This window comes from Psittacula echo (assembly GCF_963264785.1).
Source record: "Psittacula echo genome assembly, chromosome: 6".
NCBI lineage: Eukaryota > Metazoa > Chordata > Aves > Psittaciformes > Psittacidae > Psittacula > Psittacula echo.
In genome coordinates, this window is record NC_137743.1 from 6,719,409 (window position 1) to 6,741,026 (window position 21,618).

General features: G+C 47.8%; 2 protein-coding genes and 1 long non-coding RNA gene across 4 annotated transcripts in view; 1 reads left to right on the plus strand and 2 right to left on the minus strand.

Moving 5' to 3' along the window:
- The window catches only part of GRK5 (G protein-coupled receptor kinase 5), a 167,995-nt gene extending 161,522 nt beyond the window's left edge, over positions 1 to 6,473 (minus strand). Inside the window, exon 1 of the mRNA XM_080620760.1 lies at positions 6,341 to 6,473. Coding sequence (XP_080476886.1) covers positions 6,341 to 6,392 — 52 coding nt within the window. The 5' untranslated portion in view covers positions 6,393 to 6,473. The remainder of the gene's footprint in view (positions 1 to 6,340) is intronic.
- Positions 6,474 to 7,724: 1,251 nt separating this feature from the next.
- Positions 7,725 to 15,363, minus strand: LOC308222557. Of its 2 annotated transcripts, none has more exons than XR_013957182.1 (3): positions 15,107 to 15,363; positions 9,022 to 9,141; positions 7,725 to 7,888 (listed from the first exon to the last, which is right to left on the minus strand). It is a non-coding gene; the product is annotated as an uncharacterized lncRNA (long non-coding RNA). The 2 variants fall into 2 exon arrangements; XR_013957183.1 differs by lacking the exon at positions 7,725 to 7,888 and adding an exon at positions 8,533 to 8,647.
- On the plus strand, positions 14,089 to 20,379 carry PRDX3 (peroxiredoxin 3). The gene is made up of 7 exons (XM_080620761.1): positions 14,089 to 14,693; positions 14,764 to 14,830; positions 14,994 to 15,135; positions 16,080 to 16,215; positions 18,377 to 18,480; positions 19,520 to 19,685; positions 20,188 to 20,379. Exons 1-7 carry the CDS (start codon positions 14,658 to 14,660, stop codon positions 20,239 to 20,241), a joined length of 705 nt encoding a protein of 234 aa, XP_080476887.1. The 5' UTR covers positions 14,089 to 14,657; the 3' UTR covers positions 20,242 to 20,379.
- Positions 20,380 to 21,618: the final 1,239 nt, after the last annotated feature.

The window sequence follows — 21,618 nt, forward strand, 5'->3', positions numbered from 1 at the left end:
GGCAATGCTCACTAGAGCATCCCTAAAACCGCCTCTTTTAGGCATTTTTGCCTATGCTACCTTAGAATATTTTTAATTGATACAAAGAGCTACAGAGTCAATTATGTCTAAAAGTTATGTCTATGCCTTAAATACTGAAATACCTTCTCTAAAGGGACAATTGCAGCAACCAATTCAAACCTTCTCAGCAAAGGAACATAGTGATAACAAAGGCAGGAGTCTCTTCCTAGATTTATTGTTTTGCACTTGAGGAAAGCAATCACATGAGATTAACGGAGCAGATGAAAGCAGCTCTATTCAAACCAGTATGGTTAATATTTGTTCTACAAGTTTTACTAGCTTCTATGTTGATAACCTGAGAGACCGCCACAGCTCAGTACTAAGTATGTTTTTTTAAATGCCTACAAATTCAATAAACTAGATAGTAACGAGGCCATAACATCATGGTTCATAGAAACATAGAGTCACAGAATGGTTTGGGTTGGAAGGGAGCTTAAAGCTCATCCAGTTCCAACCCCCTGCCATGGGCAGGGACACCTTCCACTAGAGCAGCTTGCTCCAAGCCCCATCCAAGCTCCACAGTAACAACACCCATGAAAAGACATGGTCCTCTCCTCAGTAATGAGGTTTGGGTGGAAGAACTCTTGGGTTCTTCAGCATTGCCCCATCCCATGACTGCAAACTGGTGCAGCTGATCACAGGGAGAACCCCGAACAACAGAGTGCCCATCAAGGGCACAGCTACAGCAGCAGCAGCTCTAACTTAGTCTGCACCAATCCTGCTACTAAAAAATAGCATGGAAGGGGATTTCAAGTCAGTTCTACATGTACATACACACACACACACTTGCTTTAAGCCAGGTATGGCTCCAGAAATAAGTTCCTTCTGTAAAGGGAGATGTTAAAGTCATTCAGACTCACACGTCCCTTCCACAAAGGCCTGAAGAATCCTGTTTTCTGCATTTCCTTGATTAAAATATAATGAAACATTCTGAATCTTCCGGATATTTTTTTTTTTCTTCCAGAAAGAAATGGCTACAGGCTTGAAAAGGAATCTCTCTTTTAAATTACTGCTTAAAAGCACCCTGTTGCATCTGGAGTAATGGCTGATCCCATTCCTGAAATGCTTTTTAAGCTATTGCAGCAGTGAGAGCTTTACTTGACCTCCAGAAGCAAAACTAAACTGAGTCACTACATGCGCGTTTCCTCTGCTTAGAAAGGTGTTTTCATTACAAAGTACTTGGGTATATGAAGGGATAGAGGACAGGCCCTTAGATCCTGTATTTAACACACTGGTTAATGAAGTTGCTAAAGTCGAGTCGCAATAACCATGCTCCCCATGGGGTTTCGGCTGTCACTGTAGTCACCTTCTTTCCTTCAAAATATGCTTTTCATTGTTCTACTGCCCTTTTTCCAATTGCTCTGCAGCCAAGTTCTTGGAAAGCAATCACGCTTCTTGGTGAGGATTTATTGCGAGTCTTCTGCCAATAAGGACACACACACACACACACACACAAACCTCTCCTGTGATCATCCCGCAAAAACAAGCTAAAAATACAGCCATTTATGAACAGGCACATTTCACATGTTATATGGCAGCAGCGTGCACGCATCAAAAAGCACTGAGACAGATAAAAGAAGGGCACTCCTTTTGGCTGGGCCGATCAAAGGCTCTGCTTGGGTGCCACAAATGAGCTTATTTGAGAATTCCAGTCTACTTAAAAAGGGGAGAAAAACGCATTTGTGCTGTGGTTTAGTGGTTGAAGGATGATTTTCTTCCTTTTACCCGGTTTATATGGTAACTTTGTACTTTAGAAACCCCAGGTCTGAGAAAAACAATAGTTTACCTCCCAAACTGGCTGTTTTAAAGCTAATAACTGTGATGACTAACTTATTTATCACTAGAAGTTTAAAGTGGTGGGAATTCTCAGTTTGTTTGTACAAGGGACTTTGCAGTTTCAGAGTGAACTTGTATTTGGGGTTTGAAATGTGTTTAAGGTTGTCTGAGAAAGCTCATGCACATAGAAGCCATAGGCAACACAAGGGAAGACTGATCTTACAGCTGGAAAGGAACAGATCATGAGGAAGAGTATCCAGGTAATCACTATTGCTTATCTGACCATACTGTTTGGTTTTCATACAAACAGCATGGCTTAATCATCAGCCTCTTTGAAAGACTTCTTTTATCTTACTGCTTTTGACAGGCAGGGGCAGACTCACGAGTCTGTGGATGTGTTTTAAAGCTTCCTTGGTTTAAGGCTGTTAAAGTTCCTTTGAAGCAGTGGGAGATTCAGCCTTGGTCTCTCCTGATCCCCTTGACTCTCATGATGTCCTCTGTCCAACAACCTTTAAGTGGTAAAACAAACTGCGACTCATTCACCAACCTGGATTCACCGCCAACAGGATGGTGTATCTCCATCACTAACAGCTACATGATTCTGTGGTTCAGCCGTGATGGCTGAGGCTCAGAAACAAGGCAGCTAATGAAAAGATCCAGATAAATGTTTCACCACCTTATAATTTGAGGTTCTTACTAAACCCAAAATGACTGATACTGTTATTATTTTGCTTTTCTTATGATTCTTATCTTTCTTGTCTTCCTTTCTCTGCTTATTCTTTTCCCCAGGCAACGCAAGACAGTCCCAAATACCTATTTGGTTCCTATAATTACGCCAGATGTATTTTCTATTCATTCCTAAAAGGGACTAGCGAGTTGTGAAATGGGATTTCGCATCCAAGAAATGAGAAACGATAACTGAGGACGCAGCACAAACTTAGTCCTAATAAATCATGACTGAACTTTCAAATGCAATAAAACTCCAATTTCTACATGTTCAGACTGGCAGACCCCTGGGTATAACAAGTAACTTACGTGTAATTTTGTGTCAAAAATGTTATATTCCGCAACAAGTTAAAGACTGCCTGAAATTTATTCCCTGCTCAACACTACTCAGTGAAATACATTTTTGTATGTGAACGGCATTTTGTTGCTCTAATAAGATTACTCATGTATCACATGGCATCAGTTAATTCTGGGTGTGCTTCTCGTTGTAATCATCAGGATGCAAGGGCAAGTATTTGTATAACAGTTATAAAACTTGCTTCTTGGTGTTTCAGCTAAAAAAGTTCGCTTTGCTTCAGGGGTTGCTTCAGTACAACTCGGTCGCAAAAGAACTCACACAAGGGACAATAGGAAAAATTCTACCAAAGCCAAAGCAAATGGTTGCAAAATTTAAACCAATATTTGCTAGCAAATGTTTGTGGTGGTCACTCAACCCTAATCCTGAGCCCCTGACAGAAGTCCTGGACTGAGCATTGCAGCCTACCTACGCCTGCCTTTGAAACCAACCTGAAACTTCCCTTCTGCTGCTGACATTGGGTTCATGTTCTCCTTGCCATTGTGACAAGGAAAAAACCTGCTTTTACTGATGTGTGCAGAGTGCATCCCATCATTTTCCTTCTTCTGACATTACAGACATGGTTTGTGTTGGAAGGGATCTTAAAGCTCATCCAGTTCCAACCCCCTCCCACAGGCAGGGACACCTTCCACTAGAGCAGCTTGCTCCAAGCCCCTGTGTCCAACCTGGCCTTGAACACTGCCAGGGATGGGGCAGCCACAGCTTCTCTGGGCACCCTCTGTCCAAATGCCCTCTCCAGGTTTCTTGTAGCCCCTTTAGGCGCTGGAAGCTGCTCTAAGGTCTCCCTGGAGCCTTGCTCAGGCACACGTACAAGTCCCAGTAATAAAGTTCTTACTTTTGCCTTCACAAGTGGAAACACACACGCATGTACTTGGCTTTGGCTACACGATCACAAGCTAAACCTATTGATGGAGTCAGCAGGACCTGGAACAAACTTATTTTTAGATACCATAATCCTCAATATATTAATTTGCTTTTACTCTTGGTCCTCCATATGCTGTCTGTCTTCTTCATTTGCAATGAAATGACATCCACCTACATTACTCTCTGCAAATCTTAAGAACACTTTACTCACAGCAGCTTGCAATAGCTAAAAAACATGGAAACACAAGCGATACAGGCAGAATAATCGTAGCTCTGATGTCAGGTCCATAACTTGGCCTTTATCCTTCATTATAAAAGATTCCACACCCCATCCAAAAGAGCTTTAGGAATAAATAAGCACCAAGCCTCAAAAACACAAGTTGTTGGAGCTTCATATACGGTTAAAAGTTGGAATATAGTTTGGAGTAAACTTGATAAAGTTCTGCCATTTGGGTTACAGCTAACAGCTTCTTGAATAAGACTAACGCAATAAACCACCATTACTGTTACCATCTTGCTGAGGAGGGTAGAAAAGGACCGTAAAACTGAGTGGCACATTTAAAATCCCTTGCAAAATATTGGCTCTTGGAACACACCACACAATGACTGTAATTAATACCAGTGCTTTAAAGTAGTCCTAAAGCCTACTGAAATCCAAGCGAGTATTGCATTGCTGGGAGCAACGACTCCATCCTAAGTTGTATTTTTTGTTATCATTTTAAATACAAGTTCTCCATCAGAAGGGGGTTATAATTCATCAATCTGCCAAACGGAGTCACACACCTTTGCCCTCATTATTTACAGAGCTTTTCTGGGGAGGATCTCAGGACTTTACTCTTTCAAGCCTCACAAGTTCAACAGCCCAAGAGTTATATAAACAGTATTTTACAATTGGAACTATTTTCCCAGCAAAAGAATCACGCCAGGGGAGGGCTATTGGAATGATCCCTTTTACTAAACTAACATTGCTTTACTTGCAATTCCGCAGCTTCAGAGGGACCCAGGCTGAAGTCCACTGAGCGATCCCCAGCCTCACTGGCAGGCAGTGCCCAGCACTTCAGGGGGCAAGGGAACAAGGGCTGCAGGTTATACAGCACCTGAAAGCATAGTAACTCTTTTCAGGGAATAGAAGCCTAAATAAAGACTGAGGAAACAGCTTATTTTAAGCAGTGAACAAGGCAATAAACATATAGATTTTAACAGGTTGCAGCCAACAGATCATAGAATCCCAGACTGGTTTGTGGTGGAAGGGACCTTAAAGCTCATCCAGTTACAACCCCTGCCACAGGCAGGGACACCTCCCACTAGAGCAGCTTGCTCCAAGCCCCTGTGTCCAACCTGGCCTTGAACACTGCCAGGGATGGGGCAGCCACAGCTTCTCTGGGCACCCTGGGCCAGCGCCTCAGCACCCTCACAGGGAAGAGCTTCTGCCTAAGAGCTCATCTCAGTCTCCCCTCTGGCAGGTTCAAGCCATTCCCCTTGGCCTGTCCCTACAGGCCCTTGTCCCAAGCCCCTCTCCAGGTTTCCTGCAGCCCCTTTAGGCACTGGAGCTGCTCTAAGGTCTCCCCTTCAGGAGCCTTCTCTTCCTCAGGCTGAACCAGCCCAGCTCTCTCAGCCTGTCGGAGCGCCCGTCTCGGATCGCACCTCGGCAGCGATGCTGCAGCCGTAGGACGTGTTGCTGGTGCGTGGCGCTGCTCCTCCCGCCGGGGGATGCTCCCGGGAGCTCCGCGGGTAGAGCCCCGAGCCTCGGACCCCCTCCGCCGGCAGCGGCCGGCTTCGCCTCCCTCCGCACTGCGCGGAGAAGAAATCACACTGTCCGGCGAGCCCTGTGTGCCGGCGGCTATCGGGGCTCGGATCTGGGGGTTCGGGGGGGGGGGGTGTGGGAAGGGCGATGGACAAGAGAGCCTCAGTGTATTCTGAACACAGCGGCACCGGCATCGCCCGGAGCATCCCGCCGCCAGTCCGGGACGGAATGCAGCCCGCATTCAGCGAGCCCCAGGGCTCTCCGGGGCACGGACCGAGCCCCAGCCCCTCCGACCGGGAACAAACATCTCCCCCCATCCACAACAGGCATGTTTGCAGCAACATGATATCACCTAATAACGCCGAATAAGGCAATGACTGTAGGTTGGAGCGATGCGATCCTGCCGGTCTCACCCCACGGCGCGGAAAGCTATTTGCAGATTTGCTAAGCCCTTTTGAATGAATGCATCTGCAGCTGACCTTTAACAATAGGCGCTGAAATAGCACAATCTGTGGGACCAGATTTGAGGGAGGGGGAAGGAAGAGATGGGTGAATATTGTAATCACTGCAATCTCATTCACTTCCTTTCCCAAACCCCCGCACACTGTTGGGGAAAGCGGTATTTTCCTTTCCACCGGGGTTCTATCACGAAAGAACCGGTTAAAACGCCGGCTCAGCCACATGGCACCCCGAAAGCGAGCAGCCCCACCGGTGCCCCACCGGTACCCCCCCCCCTCCCCTCGGGCATCGCTCCGCGGAGGGGTGACTACGACAGGGATGCTCCGGTCCCCACTCCCCTCCGGCCGCTCTCTCACCTTCCCTGGCTTTCAACAAGACGGTGTTGGCAACGATGTTTTCCAGCTCCATTGACGAGCTCGGGCAGCGTAGGCAGGCGGCGGCACTGCAGCAGGACGTCACTCCCGAGGTGCGGAGTCTCCGGGCGACCACCCGCCGCCAGCCCTTAGCCCGCTATGCCCCGGTGCATGGCCCCGGCCGCTCCGCTCCCCACGCTGTGCGCTCCCGCAGCACCCGGTCCCGCTACTCCATCCCCCGCCCCGCCGGCTCCCCGCCGGTTTGAGGGCTCGGGCGCTCCTGCTGCCCTCCCCCGGGGGTGTGGCACCGCGGAGCGGCCCCGCAGCCCCGCGCAGGCGCCAGCCTCTCCGCCGGCTCCGCGGGGCCGGGCACGCCGGGACCTGTAGTCCTTGGGGCGGACCCTCCGCACCTGGCGCCGGCACCGCGGCCGCGCAACGGCACCGCGGAGGGGCGGCGAGCGCCCGCCCTAGGGGAGGGCGAGGGGATGGGCGCGGGTGGACGGGACGGAAGGAGCTGGGGCGGGGGGAGCGGTTCGGTTCCGTTCGGTTCCGTTCGGTTCCGTTCGGTGCGGTGGGGAAGAGCGCAGGGAGCCCGCGGAGCGATGCGCGGTACCCGGCGGCGCGGCGCAGTCTTGGTACCGGGCGCCACCCCGCGGCAGCTGCCCCGGCACCCCCGGTTCTCCCCTCACTTCCCCTCCGTGCTCAACACCGCCTCTGAGGGGCTCGTACCCGAGAGAAGGAGCCCCAGACCTCATCTTCATCATCATGAAGATGCTTCATCCCATGGCCTTTTCCCACGGGCTTTCCATGTTCCTGAAGGTCTTAAAAGTGCCTGTAGGATGCTCGAGGATACCCGAGGGATTCCCATCATTTCTGCCACACCGTATTCTTTAATCCCAGTGAGCAGTTGTGTGAGACATCAGCCACTTGTGGAAAGTTTGTGAATTTTAAGCACTAGATTACAACATAAATTCTCCTCTGTCTATATAAGACAGATGCTGGTGTCAGCATGATCCTGACTTTCCTGGCAACAGGGTAGATCGATTCAGCAGGTCAAGCAAAGGAAGAGGAATAAAACCAACCCATTAGTCTCACTAACACTCTTCCCCCATCTGTATGTGCATTGATTAAAACCACATGAAGCAAACCAAATTAAAACATGCACCTTCTTGTAAGTGGGGCACAGACACTGCTTTTCCTTTTTTAATTCTTCTTTTTATTGTGCTGATCATATTTCTTCCTGCAGCCAGGCAGAAATGAACAGCAGAACTCACAGGCTGCCCAGAACACATTTTCTGAACTCAGGAAATAAAAGAGAAATGCATTTAGTGAATAATACTTTGGGCATTAGGACACAATGGCTGTAACAAATGCCTTTTGTACCCATTCAGTGTCAGAGGATAGAACTTAGCAAGTTACTGTGCAGAGTAGGTGGCACGGCTATGTACAATCTCCTATATCCTCTCTCCTATTGCTCCAGAGAACTTTCAGAGCAGTGCCATGTTGTGGTTGCTTTCTTTGTAAGCACCAAGTCCAATGCAGCAGTTGTGTCTGTAAGTACAGGAAGATGTTTCTCTGATTAATTCTTCAGGGAAAAATTGCTTCCTGGAAACCAGAGCCTTTGCATAGAGATGAGGTGCCCAAGGAGTGTCTGCCCTGCTTGTTGTTTGACCACTTCCGTGCCAGGACTGATGCTTGCTTGTAAACAGAGCAAATTCTGCTCAGGCTGGAAGGGAGGAGTAGGACTTGAGGGTGTTGGGTAATGAGAAGCTCCCCATGACCCGGCTTCAGTGAGCCCAGAACCCCTCCGTGTGCTGGGCTGCATCCCCAGAGCATGAGCAGCAGGTCGAGGAAGGGGATTCTCCCCTCTACTACTCTCTGGGGAGACTCAGAGCACTTGGAAATCAGCATGTGCACCCAACAGCTCCTTTATCTCGTATCAATACAGATCTCTATGTACACAGACACCTGCAGCATTGTCCTGTGCACTTTCTGAACCTTTATTTAATTCCTGAAAGGGTAAATAGACTTACCAAAAGAGTTACAACAGATCCATGTGGCATTTCTAAGTCCCTTGGTTCTACCTAATGTTCATGAACAGTGCAGTTCTGAAGCGCTTCACAGTCTTGGCAACCAAAGACTCAGTTGCACAGGGGCAGCAACTGAACAGTGCTGTGTTGCTGCCAGAGCAGTTATTTCAACTAAGCTGGATGATTTTGCATCAGAGCGGAGTAGGATCAGTCGCATAACTTAAATGTGGCTGAGCGCAGTGGGTGGAAAGCTGAGCTCTGCCACTGGACCGCTGAGATTCTGCAATAAGGCGTTTGTTTTAGTTACACATCTACATGGAGAGCAGCAATTCTGACCTCACATTTATTGGTGAGAACAACGGAGCGGGTTTTCTTAATGATTCTTTAACAAAATAAAACTTGTTTTCAATAAATCTGAGTCAATGTGGTTCATTAGCACAACACCCTGCTTTGAAAACCAGAATCAGGCAATCAGTCCTCAACACATTTCTCTCTTCTACTATAGTTTTTTAAGCCTAAATATAGACCAGGGTCTGCTTCATGCAGATGGATGACCCCACAGGTCTCCAGAGCAAGTGCCACTGCACAGACCTACTTGCCCTGAAGTCTGTCAGCTGGTCTCTGTGAAACCCATGGCAGCATTTGGACTCTTACCTCACATCTGTATCTTGGTTCGGAGAAATCATTTATTTATATCCATTTTTCTCTTGTGACAACGCAGCCCTTGTGCTTCAAAGTATGTCCACACTTGATTTACTGGAGTACTCAGGTTCTCTGTGAGTGAGGGGGAAAGAAACAAGAGACCTATGAGTCTGTTCCACTGCTTATCTTATTCTACTCTTATCTTATTCTACTGTTGTAAAAGCTGGTGCTGGAATACTCAAGCGTGGACAGGGTGGCAGGGAATGAATACATGTCGGTTTTTGCTGGATGCTGATTCAATGTTTGCTGGGATAAAAGGGAAAATTGAGTCTGAATCTTGTATTTTGGAAGGAGAGAAAAAAAAGAAGAGGCTACCAAACCCCAGTTAAACTCTGTAAAAAGGTGCTTTCTAAGGTGCTTAATGTGTTTCGTTGTTCTGCTTTTAAATAGAACATCTTCATCTGAGTCATTGGGGAAAGGCCTAGACAAAAAGCCCTCTTTGGGTGCTGAAGATAAGGACAGAGCAGGGCTGGCAGCCATCTTTCCTTTATGGGAGAAGAGAGGTTTGTAGATGAGACAGCAGCACGGTGCGAGACCCAAACGCATCGGTGTAATGAGAAGAGGAGGCAGCACGGCAGTGTGACGGTGTGAGCGGCTGGAGGATGAGTCATGGCAGGGTGGGCTCTGCAGCTCAGCCAGAAGTACAGCAGCAGCACACCAGCATTATCCTGCACCAGGGAGGAACTGCCTGGGCAGCCTGCTGGGAACAGCAGGATAACACAGACCCCCAGCGAGCCACATGTCAAAAAGGCTTTTGCCTACACTTATCGATGGCAAACATACCCTAAACAGCAGCTATCTCCTAAATCCATGGTGTAATACTCCATTAATGCAGTGAAGCCTGTTCATGATTAGCTCTAAGCTGGGTTGCGTTTGGAATTGCTTCTGAAACTTAATTCTACAAACAAGGAAATTCTTTTGGCTCCTTCTGAGATGCGGCATCAGCAGGTGGGAGCACGCAGGTCGACAAGAAAGCGTTTGCAGGCGCTGTAACCTTTAATAGAGTGCCTCTGTGTGAGGACAGAGGCTGCCATCTACCAACAGCCATGGGGTGATGCATCGCGTTGTCTCAAGTAGAATCATAGAATGGTTTGGATAGGAGCAGACCTTAAGGACACCTGCTTCCAACCCCCTGCCATGGGCAGGGACAGCTTGATGTGCTTTGGTTTAGGTAAAAAAGTTAATGACTTTTGTTTTTTCCCATTTCCAAACCTTTTTTCAGTTATCCATTTCCTCAAGGCAGAGGACAAAGGATTGTTACAGCACTTGAGCACATGGAATAAAATAACCTTCTAGAAGAGAAGGAGAATCTAGTTTTCAAACAAGCAGGTGTACACAGCCCATACTCTGCACTGAATCTGCCATTCAATGACCCACTGGAGCACATGTGAGTTGGGATTTGCTCACCCCTTTCATCAAGTTTAGAGAGAAGCAGCTACTTTTCCATTAATATTTTGTGGTGTTAATGATGTGACTGAAAGAGCTCTTTAAAATCAACTCTCATGAGGATTATGTTGCACTTTTTATCAACAGATCTCAAAGTGTTTCACCAGAAAGACATACATAATTATTCCCAGATAGCGAAAAGAGGCACAAAGAGAGAGCATGCAGATAAGTATCCTAACCAAAAGTAAATTTTACATCTCCTGCTATCCATTCAAGTGCTTCATCTGCTGCTTTGCACCGTGTAACAATACAAACTTCACCCTGAAGCCGGCTGAAATCCTTGGAGAGCCTTTCAACAACTTCAGATGTCTCACTTTGAATCAGGCTTAAATACTCTAATCCCTCACATGCAAACACGTCCGTGCAGTGCTGAGCTCATGCTGCACCAGTATGAACCAACACTCCCTCACTGCAAGATGAGATATGAAACTGGTTCCTGTCCAGCCAGGCGCAAGCCTGTAGGAATAGAGCAAAGCAGACAACCAACAAGATTTGGAACAGGATGCACATATGGTATTGCTCGATAGATTTATTTTGAACTTCAGATGGCAAGAACAGGGTTTAGCAGCTGCTCGAGCCTGTGCCAGAGCTGATTTGAAAGGAACAACTCTTTTGCCAGGTGAGCTTTGGCAGTGACAAAGTCCATCTTCAAATTGTAGGGATGCCCAGTATACAGGAAAATGGAAAAACATCCCCCTGTTAAATGGCAGTATTTCAAACTGTTGCCCAGAAGGCTGAGAAGTTGAATTATTCTGCCTTCATAACAAAGCATAAGCAATATTTCCCCACCTGCAAGCCAAGTGTTTAAACAAAGAGTTTTAAACAAATACAACTTTCCGGGGAGGGGAGAAGGACATCGGTTCAGAATACATCAGCTTACAAGTTGTGAATAATCATTTGTGGGCGAGACAACCATCCTCAGGAAATCCAAGCAATAGCCCTTTTCTTGCTGCCACAATACAGCTCCCACAGCTGAGGGAAAGGAACCCTTGCACACTATTTGCTTCCCAGTGAGCACGTCTCTCCATGGGGAGATGTGCCAGTCAGGCAGATGTGACCACAGTCACAGAATCATAGAATCATAGAATAGTTAGGGTTGGAAAGGACCTTAAGATCATCCAGTTCCAACCCCCCTGCCATGGGCAGGGATGCCGCACACTAAACCATGTTGCCCAAGGCTCTGCCCAACCTGGCCTTGAACACCGCCAGGGATGGAGCATTTACCACTTCGGTCATGCCATGCTGCATTGCTGTTCAGGCAATCCACCCAGGTAATGGTTGATGTTTCTTTGCTGCTCTGCACTGACACTCTGCAGGTGTCCCTGGCTCAGCTCTGCTGCTCACTGCTCTGCTGGCAGCCCTCAGCAATGGCACAAAACCATCCCAAACCTCTACTGTGGACTTGTCTTTCAACAACCGCTTCTTCTCTGTCCATCTCCATGGCTGCAAGCCACAGAACAGCTCATCCACGCTGTATCTGACATATTTTCTAACAAAGAAATAGTTTAGTCACTTCCACTTTCAGGCTTTGAGGGGTTTTTAAGCAAGAATGCCCCTAACTTTTAGGCAACAGACATGCAAATAAGCTGTGCGGCTCAGTCAGCCCCGTGGCTCAGCAGTGACCTTCCCAGCACAGTCCCCATCCAGCTGGCACTTCCAAGCAGCCCTGCTTCATAGCAGGAGTCTGAACTGAACTTGTCTCTCACATACCTTCAGGTTTCTCTTAACAAAGGGCTAATGAGAAGCAAGGGGTTCATAAGGTTCCTGAGCTCAGAACCTGCTAGTTCACTAAACCAGCACTATGCTTGTGCACATGTGCTCAAATACACACTCAGGGCTTATAAGGAATGTAGGGCCTGAAGGGAACACCTTCAAAATCAAAAGCAATAGCTATGGCCAGGTTGGACAGAGCCTTGGGTGACATGGTCTAGTGTGAGGTGTCCCTGCCCATGGCAGGGGGTTGGAACTGGATGAGCTTAATGTTCTTTACAACCCTAACTATTCTGTGTTTCTATGCATTAGTGGATGCAGGAAGCAGTTAGACTACTATGTGGACGGACTCCACGCTGCGCTATCCGTATACTTCAGTGTCCACGTTTTCTTCCTCCTCATGTCACCATGGCTATAGCAACAGTTTATCTCTCGCACCCTTACACAGAACATCTCCATCTTCATCATCTTCTTTTGGGCACCTTCATCTTCATCACACGCCCAGCCAGCCGTGCAGTATCTCTGTGCATGTATGAGTAGATAATGTTGTTCTCGCTGCTCTATTGGGAACTACAGGTTTTGAGATCATCAGAGCCACATTTCCAGGCGTCATTGGCTGCATCTGGATTAATAAATTTAGTGCCACAGAAAGGTACCGGTGACTGAAACTGGTGATGTTACATGTTTAGAAAACTCTCAGCGTGCCTTTGGACAACACTGTCACAAACAGTTCCTGGCCACAGGAGAGGGTTAATACTGGCTACTGACCAAACCCAACAGGCAGGTTGTGCACAACCTCCCTCTTTTGAAGGCTCAGAGGCGACCAGACCACACCAGCAGGAACAGTACCAGGAAGATATTAGCACATTTATTCCAAAATATAGATTCAGCGTCCACTGGGCTCATCCCAAGGGCCTGGGATGTAGCTGACATCATTCTGGCTGCCTTTGGCTTTGGCCCCAGAAGCTGAGTTTATCCTGCCAGTGGAGCCAGACTTGTCTAGTTCACAAGGTGGGATCTCCCCTTTGTAAAAGGCTGTGGACATTTATAAATGTGATATTAAACCAGAAATTAAAAGACCCAGAAGTGAAACCGCGTTCAACTCTATTTGACTATTTAAACGACAAAAACACACACAAAGAAGCTAAGGAAATAAAAATGGACGTTCAGAAAGTGATTTTCAGTACTCTGGATTGTGCATGCCGCTTGTGCTGCTCCAAAGCATGTGGCTACAACAGGGCGGGCAGCTGGCGCTTCTTACTGATCTCTGTTGCTGCCACCATCAGGTGTTCTATAGAAACAGCTTTAGAAAACCTTGTACTGCTCTGCTGACCCTGTTAAACATCTCCGTTAGCTTGAGTTGTGATGGCTCGCCTAGCCAGCAATCCTAGGACAAACCTGCAGAGCAGATGAAAGCCACAGATAAGCACCCAGCTTAACGCAGCACTGCTGTCTAGCAGCAGTGAGTACCTGTGTGGGGAATCAGGCAATGACTTTGGTTTGCATCAGCTCGCAGCTGAGGAGCAGAGCAGCCACACAGCTATCCCCATGCAATTGTTTAATTACTATTAAACAGCTAAACTCTGAGATCAATAAAGCCAGAGCCAACTGCACCCCTACAGCGTGAGCAGCAGTCCAGGGAAGGGATTTTCTTCTTCTTCTGTTCTCTGGGGAGTAACCCCCTGCAGCCCTGATCCAGCTCTGGGGCAACAGCACAAGAGGGACGTGGAGCTGTTGGAGCGAGTCCAGAGGAGGCCATGGAGATGCTGCGAGGGCTGGAGCAGCTCTGCTCTGGAGCCAGGCTGAGAGAGCTGGGCTGGGTCAGCCTGGAGAAGAGAAGGCTCCTGAAGGGGAGACCTTAGAGCAGCTCCAGTGCCTAAAGCGGCTGCAGGAAACCTGGAGAGGGGCTTGGGACAAGGGCCTGCAGGGACAGGCCAAGGGGAATGGCTTTAACCTGCCAGAGGGGAGACTGAGATGAGCTCTTAGGCAGAAGCTCTTCCCTGGGAGGGTGCTGAGGCGCTGGCACAGGGTGCCCAGAGAAGCTGTGGCTGCCCCATCCCTGGCAGTGTTCAAGGCCAGGTTGGACACAGGGGCTTGGAGCAAGCTGCTCTAGTGGAAGGGGTCCCTGCCCGTGACAGGGGCTGGAGCTGGGTGAGCTTTAAGGTCCCTTCCAACACAAACCAGGCTGGGATCACTTTGCCAACTTCGTTTGGAAAGTCCGTACCACGCCGCTCGCCCCCTTTCGCTCTGTATCAGCATGCACCACCACCTCCCACCGCAGCCGCACCACGCGGTAAGACTGCGTCCCACCATCCCTAGCGCCGATAGGCTCAGCCCGGGCAGGCGCCTCTTATACCCCGCGGCCTCTCCGCCCCGCGCCGCCGCTTCCCGTGCCCGCAGGCCGCGCTCCTCCCGCCGCCGCCTCGCTCAACATGGCTGCCGCGCTGGGGAGGCTGCTGCGGACCGCGGTGAGTGCCCGGCCGCCCCTCCGCGGCCGCCCCAGCCCCGGCGGCTCTGACCCTCCCTGTCCCCCCGCAGGTCCCCACCGCCGGGAGGACGCTGACGGCGCGGCCGCTGCCATGCGCCCGCCGCCACTTCAGCCTCGGTAAGTGCGGGGAGGGCGGCGGGGACGCCGCAGGGCTCGCCTTGGGCCGCGGCGACGGGAGCGAGCCCGGCCGCTCTTGCGGCGGTGCCCGGAGGGGGAGCCTTGGCTCAGCCTTGGCCCTGGTCCCCTTTCCTGGCCCGCATCAGTGTTTTCTCGCCCGCAGGCTCGTCTCGGTTCGCTCCGGCGGTTACACAGCACGCCCCGTTCTTCAAGGGAACGGCGGTTGTTAACGGAGAGTTCAAGGAGCTGAGCCTGGATGATTTCAAAGGGAAATACCTGGTTCTCTTCTTCTACCCCCTGGACTTGTGAGTGCGGGTTTCTCTCCTTCCACACGGGCCTGCTGCCCTGCTGAAGGTCATCAGAAGCGCTGCATGGCGATGCTGTCTGAAGTGGCTGGTTTGGTGGTGGTTGGGTGAATCTTGCAGGGCAGATGTGCGTGTTTCTACAGCGTGAGTGATAAGATTTGGGGACGCACAGCCACTGTATGTTAAAGCAGTGGATGGGGTGGGTGTGGAGTATCCTACCGCTGCCAAGCCTGCTTTGGAAGGTAGATATGGCCTTGCAAGTGTGACTTCTCTTAGTGAGGGCATCTCCCTGCATCCCAGGGTTGCCTTCATTGAGATGTACTGAATAAATGGTTTATTTCCTAATAATAAATACATAATAACGTGGCTGCCCCGTCCCTGGCAGTGTTCAAGGCCAGGTTGGACGGGGCTTGAAGCAACCTGCTCTAGTGGAAGGTGTCCCTGCCAGTGGCAGGAGATTGGGACTGGATGAGCTTTAAGGCCCCCTCCAGCACAAACCAGGCTGTGATTCCCTGATATGATTTTTAAGCAGTGCGGCCAGCAGAACTGCAGTTAGCTCCAAAGCAGAAGGTGAACAAATGGGGTTGAGTGTGTCCACAAGACTTGAATTGCATCCTGATGTACATGGGCACATGGGGGAGGATTTAACCTGCAGGCCTTTCTGCTATAGTTTCCAAGACCTCTCTGTCTAGAGGGTGTCTAGTGGAAACAGTACCTCTGTCTCTGCAAAAAGCCTATCTAGAACTGAGAGCTGAAAACTGGTGTGGGAGCTCTGCAGCTGTGGCTTTGAGACTGAAATGAATCCTGAAGAGGAAACATGGTTGAAATTACCATGCTGAAGGAAATGCTCTGCTGCATTAGTGCCTAGAAACAGACCTGAGAGTCCTTTACTAAAACACTGAAGATTGCAGAATCATTACAGCCTGTTCTCTCTTCCCACCCAGCACCTTTGTCTGCCCCACAGAAATTGTGGCTTTCAGCGACAAAGCAAAAGAGTTTCGTGATGTGAACTGCGAAGTGGTGGCAGTGTCTGTGGATTCCCATTTTTGTCATCTGGCCTGGATAAATACACCACGAAAGGTATGAATTGAGCAGCTGTTTTGGTCTTTCTCTGTTGGTTTGTTGTCTTTTCACAAGAGCTCCTGAGAGGAAGAGTGGAATAAAATACTGTGCTAACACTGATTAAATTCTACGTTTGATGACATAATTCTGTCCTCAACATTTGTTTTCTTGCTCTTTTCCTTAACAGTTTGGGGAGGGAAGTTATCTTTGGTTTGCTCTCTTGATAGTTTTGTAGGTTGCATCATATCCTTCTATGTTTATCTTGGGAGACAAATACTCAATATACATGGCACTGTCCCAAGCTGCTTCTTCCAGCTGATGATTTGTATGTGCCATTGCAGAAAGTCAACTTTCTGCAATGTTAGTCTGTAGTAAATGTAGAACAATGTACAATGTAGTAAAAGAGCTGTTAGTCATTATTAACCAATGCCTAACAATGGTGGCTTCAGACTGGAAGCAGAACAACCAGTTTATTGGAGCACTTATCATTGAATCCTAGTATGGTTTGGATTGGAATGGATCTTAAAGATTATCTGGTTCTAACCCCCCTTCCACAGGCAGGGACACCTTCCACTGGAGCAGGTTGCTCCAAGCCCCTATGTCCAACCTGGCCTTGAACACTGCCAGGGATGGGGCAGCCACAGCTTCTCTGGGCACCCTGTGCCAGCGCCTCAGCACCCTCACAGGGAAGAGCTTCTGCCTAAGAGCTCATCTCAGTCTCCCCTCTGGCAGGTTAAAGCCATTCCCCTTGGCCTGTCCCTACAGGCGTTTGTCCAAAGCCCCTCTCCAGGTTTCCTGCAGCCCCTTTAGGCACTGGAGCTGCTCTAAGGTCTCTCCTTAAGAAGTCTTCTCTTCTCCAGGCTGAACCAGCCCAACTCTCTCAGCCTTATATTATTAACTCTCGCTGAAGTGGTTCCACTTTTGTAGTACTGAGGCCCTCAGCTTTCTTTGGGGAAGGAAGGTGACAGAGATGGCCTTTTACTGGAGAGGAGCCTATTTCAGACTTACATAAAAATATGTGCTTTTGGTTACAAAGAGCATCTCAGTAATTTGGTCAGCTGTGGAAAATCAGGAGTGTCACAGGAAGGTGCAGAAGTGCCTGTGGTGTTGCCTGTGTGGACAGTGGTCTGTAGTACTGCTTGCAGACTGGGCTGCCTTCAGGTGCACAGCTCTACTGTTGCCACACCAGGGGAGGGAGGAGAGTTTGCTGTATGTAGTATGGTAGCAAGAGCATTTGATTTGCTGCATGCTTTGTTCAAAGCTCTAAAATGTGACCATGGACTGACTTCACTGCCTCATGCAAAGGCTATTGAGTCAGGCACTGCTCCATGGCCATGTAGGAAAACACCCTGCAAAGAGTGGAAAGAATTCCGTGGTGGCACAGGCAGGAAATTGACACCTGGAGAAGCCAAGGCCTTGGTTGCTTCAGCAGATATCTGTGCGCAAAGCTCTGTGTATGAGAACTCTGTTGCAGACAAGGCTTTGCGGGATCAGGGTCTGAGTGACTGCGGTTACACAATGATTCACTGATGATGCCAGGAATAGAAAAGCAAACAAATTCCCGGCTTGTTTCAAGGATACAGAGCTTATCTCTCTTGCAGTTCCAGTTGCAAAACTGAAAGAAGTCTTGGTAGACTCTCCAAATAGAACTTAAATTGATTTGGGACAGGTAAAAATAGTATGTGCACTGAATAGAGAGCAGCAGAACTCTGACATCCCTAATGTGGCTGTTGGAAGCCTTGAGCTTTCTCTATTCATAGGATGAAGATTTGTTTTCCCTTCTTGCCACCATGTTCATCTTGTCTAACTTTGAGCACTTCAATATGCAGTAGACGTGTTTGTATTCAAAGCTCCTAAATAGGGCACAAGGGAAATCTTTCTGGAAATTGGACTTGTCATAAGAAGCCTTTTGCCATTGAAATGAGCAGTTCCAAAGTGCTCAGTGCAAAAGAAGTTTTCATGTTCCAAAGAAACCAAATATTCCTGTCTACTTAAAAACAGCAAAACAAATCAAAACCAACCAGCCAACAACCCCATACCCTCCTGTGTTTCCTTCCATGGAGCTAATGTCACGGATGGGTTTTGTTGTATATCCTCAAGAGCATTGAATCCAGCAGCTGGGGAAGGATAATCCTAAGAAGTGTTTTATAACCAAATGGAATCTTCTTCTGTTCTCTAGAGTGGTGGTTTGGGCAAAATGAATATTCCAGTTCTGTCAGACCTCTCAAAACAAATCTCCCGGGATTATGGTGTGCTGCTGGAAGCACCTGGCATAGCACTGAGGTAAGGTGACTGCTCGTAACTCTACCCAGCCTCAACCACCATCAGCCATACTGTCTCCTCGTGCAAGAGAAACTGCACAAGGATCAGGCAAGGACTGTGGGATGTTACTTTTCCAGCAGAACTTCTGCTGGATCCCAGCCCAGGAAAAGGGCACATGGCCATTATGGCCATTGAGTTGAGGATGGTTCCAGGCCTCTCTCAGAATGCGTGCAGGGGAAAGCAGCTGCTCTGCTGTGAGCGAGGGGAAGAACTTCATGTCACTGAGGAAAACACGAGTAGCACAGAAGAGCATTTATGATTTTAATACATATTTTCACAGTTCAGGTCTGTCCCTTCTTCCTTTTTCTTGTTTTTGGTTTCTTTCTTCTGAAGGGAGAAGAAATTGCCTTAACTTCTGTGTAAGTTCTAAAGCAGTTGTCCCAGAGGCCCCTACAGTCAATCCCATGATTATCTAGAGAAGGCAATGCCAATTTTATTTTATTCCACCATGAAACTACTTAATAAAAGCAAATAGTGGTCTCTAAGAAACAATGGATTGGGTGGGAGTCTTCTGGAGACCTTCAGTTCCTGATCTCTTTGAATGAGGAACTTCTCATAATTGTTGACAGATTAACTTAATTAGTATGGCAAGACTGGGCTTTGGTTTTCACAAACGTTTATATGCAGTAGGATTTAATGTAATCATGTGTGAGCAGCTCTTCACTCCGTACCTTCAGATTTTCATATCAAAAAGACATGGGAAGGATATTAGGATGTCAGCTATCAACTTTCACATATAGGTGGCGTGAGAAGTTCCACCTCTGTTATGCATCTGTCTGGATTTCATGGTCTTTATGCATACTTTCTCATATGTAATCTCACCATACCATCCCAATTGACTGGTTCTTGCGTTTTGATCACTAACAAACACTAAGTCAGACTTGGTATTGCTACTCCTACCTCTGATACAGAGAAGAATGATTACCCTGCTGAAATAGTCTAGTTTCTTGTTTGGTCTTGGAATGCGATTCATATTTCCTAACTCCTTGCTCAATTACAGAGGTCTTTTCATCATTGATCCAAATGGGATCGTCAAGCATCTGAGTATCAACGATCTCCCCGTTGGCCGTAGTGTGGAAGAGACTCTCCGCTTGGTGAAAGCATTCCAGTTTGTGGAAACACATGGAGAGGTTTGCCCAGCAAACTGGACTCCAGACTCCCCTACAGTAAGTGTCTGCTAAATACCACTTCTCTAAATATAGCCACTGACTTATTTTGGCATGTCTGAAGGGCTGAGAACCACTGTAACGTGAGGTGCTGGACTCAAGCTGTGCCTGTTGTCTAAATCTGAGGATGTTATCAGTTGGACCAGTTCAGTCTATTTTTATGATAAAAATGTGTGATTTCTGTGAAGAAAGTCACTGATTTTCTTCTACAAGACACAAATTACATTTAAAACTCCAAATTCCACTTGGACTCACCACCAGTTGTGTTCAGATTTTTTACTTATTTAATGCCCTGCTTGATATTTGGTAGGAAAAATGTGTTTTATATTTAAAACTTGCAAGTAGGAGCTTGTACATCATTGGGACTTTCATCTTTCAAGTGCAGAAACGGAAATAACATCTTTTTTTATTAACTGTGCATGGATTTTCTTGGATAAAATGTCAAATCTGGTAAATTCCCTTATTTATAGTGTGTAATAACTAAACTTTCTTTTCTTCACAGATCAAACCGACCCCAGACGCTTCCAAAGAATATTTTGAGAAGGTGCATAAATAAATACCCAAATATGTGGACAAAACTCTTGGTTACCATAAACAGAAGACATTAGGAAAGCAGCTGTGATTATCATGGATAATAATAAAATCAAAGTTGTCATTTTCTCATGTTGAAGAAGAAATTAAATGCTGAAATAGTTACTGGCTCCCTTGTCTTGCTTCAAAAAGAAGGGTCAAAACTGAGGCTTTCCCCCCTTTCCCTTTTTGCAACTTCAGTTTCATGGGTTTCTGTGACATGGCCTTTGTCCTGAATACAAGTATACAATGTACAGTTGTCTTCCACTGAGTTTTCCCTCTTTCTTTACCTGGTTTTGGACCAGTAAGTGTCCCATGTTTTCCTTTCCAACAGGAAAAGCTAAATTCTGTAACAAGAGTTTAAAACAATGGAGACAATACAGAAAATAAACTATTGATACATGGTATGTGTTTTATGAATTTTGCAGGGGAAGAGATGAATGTAACAAAACTGTGTAAATGCACTATAACTTGAAAGGAATGTAAATAAGTGCCATTTTACTCCTGCATCTAGTCAAAGATGCAGGGCAGCTACAGAGGAGAGTTAACGAGCATGAAGATCTTTGATTCTGCATGGGAGATGGTAAAAACTTCAACCCCAATAGTGTACTTACTGGAGCTTAATGACAAGTCTGTCATTTAAAGCATTGCTTGCTTGAGTCAGTTGCAAGCAATGAGGTTGAAAGCAGTGCATCTCTAGAAATAATAATAAATCTTACTATTGACAAACAGCAGGTGTGTTGCTTTTCTTTCACTTTTTTCCTAGATTCCTATTTGTGTTTTGAAGAGCTTGGGTAAGTCACATTGCCTTAGAAAGTATCTTCTGTACCTTTGCAGCAAGTGGTTAACAACTGCCACTGCCTTTGTATGTGTACTCTGGTAAGCAGGCCTTAGAGAATAGTGGGTGTCCTGCTGGAGGGATGTATCAAAAGGAGCATGAGCAGCAGTCGACGGAGGGAATTCTCCCCTTCTGCTGTGCTCTGGAGAGACCCCCCCTGCAGTCCTGATCCAGCTCTGGGGCAACAGCACAAGAGGGACGTGGAGCTGCTGGAGCGAGTCCAGAGGAGGCCATGGAGCTGCTGGGGGGGCTGGAGCAGCTCTGCTCTGGAGCCAGGCTGAGAGAGCTGGGCTGGGTCAGCCTGGAGAAGAGAAGGCTCCTGAAGGGGAGACCTTAGAGCAGCTCCAGTGCCTAAAGCGGCTGCAGGAAACCTGGAGAGGGGCTTGGGACAAGGGCCTGTAGGGACAGGCCAAGGGGAATGGCTTTAACCTGCCCGAGGGGAGACTGAAATGAGCTCTTAGGCAGAAGCTCTTCTCTGTGAGGGTGCTGAGGCGCTGGCACAGGGTGCCCAGAGAAGCTGTGGCT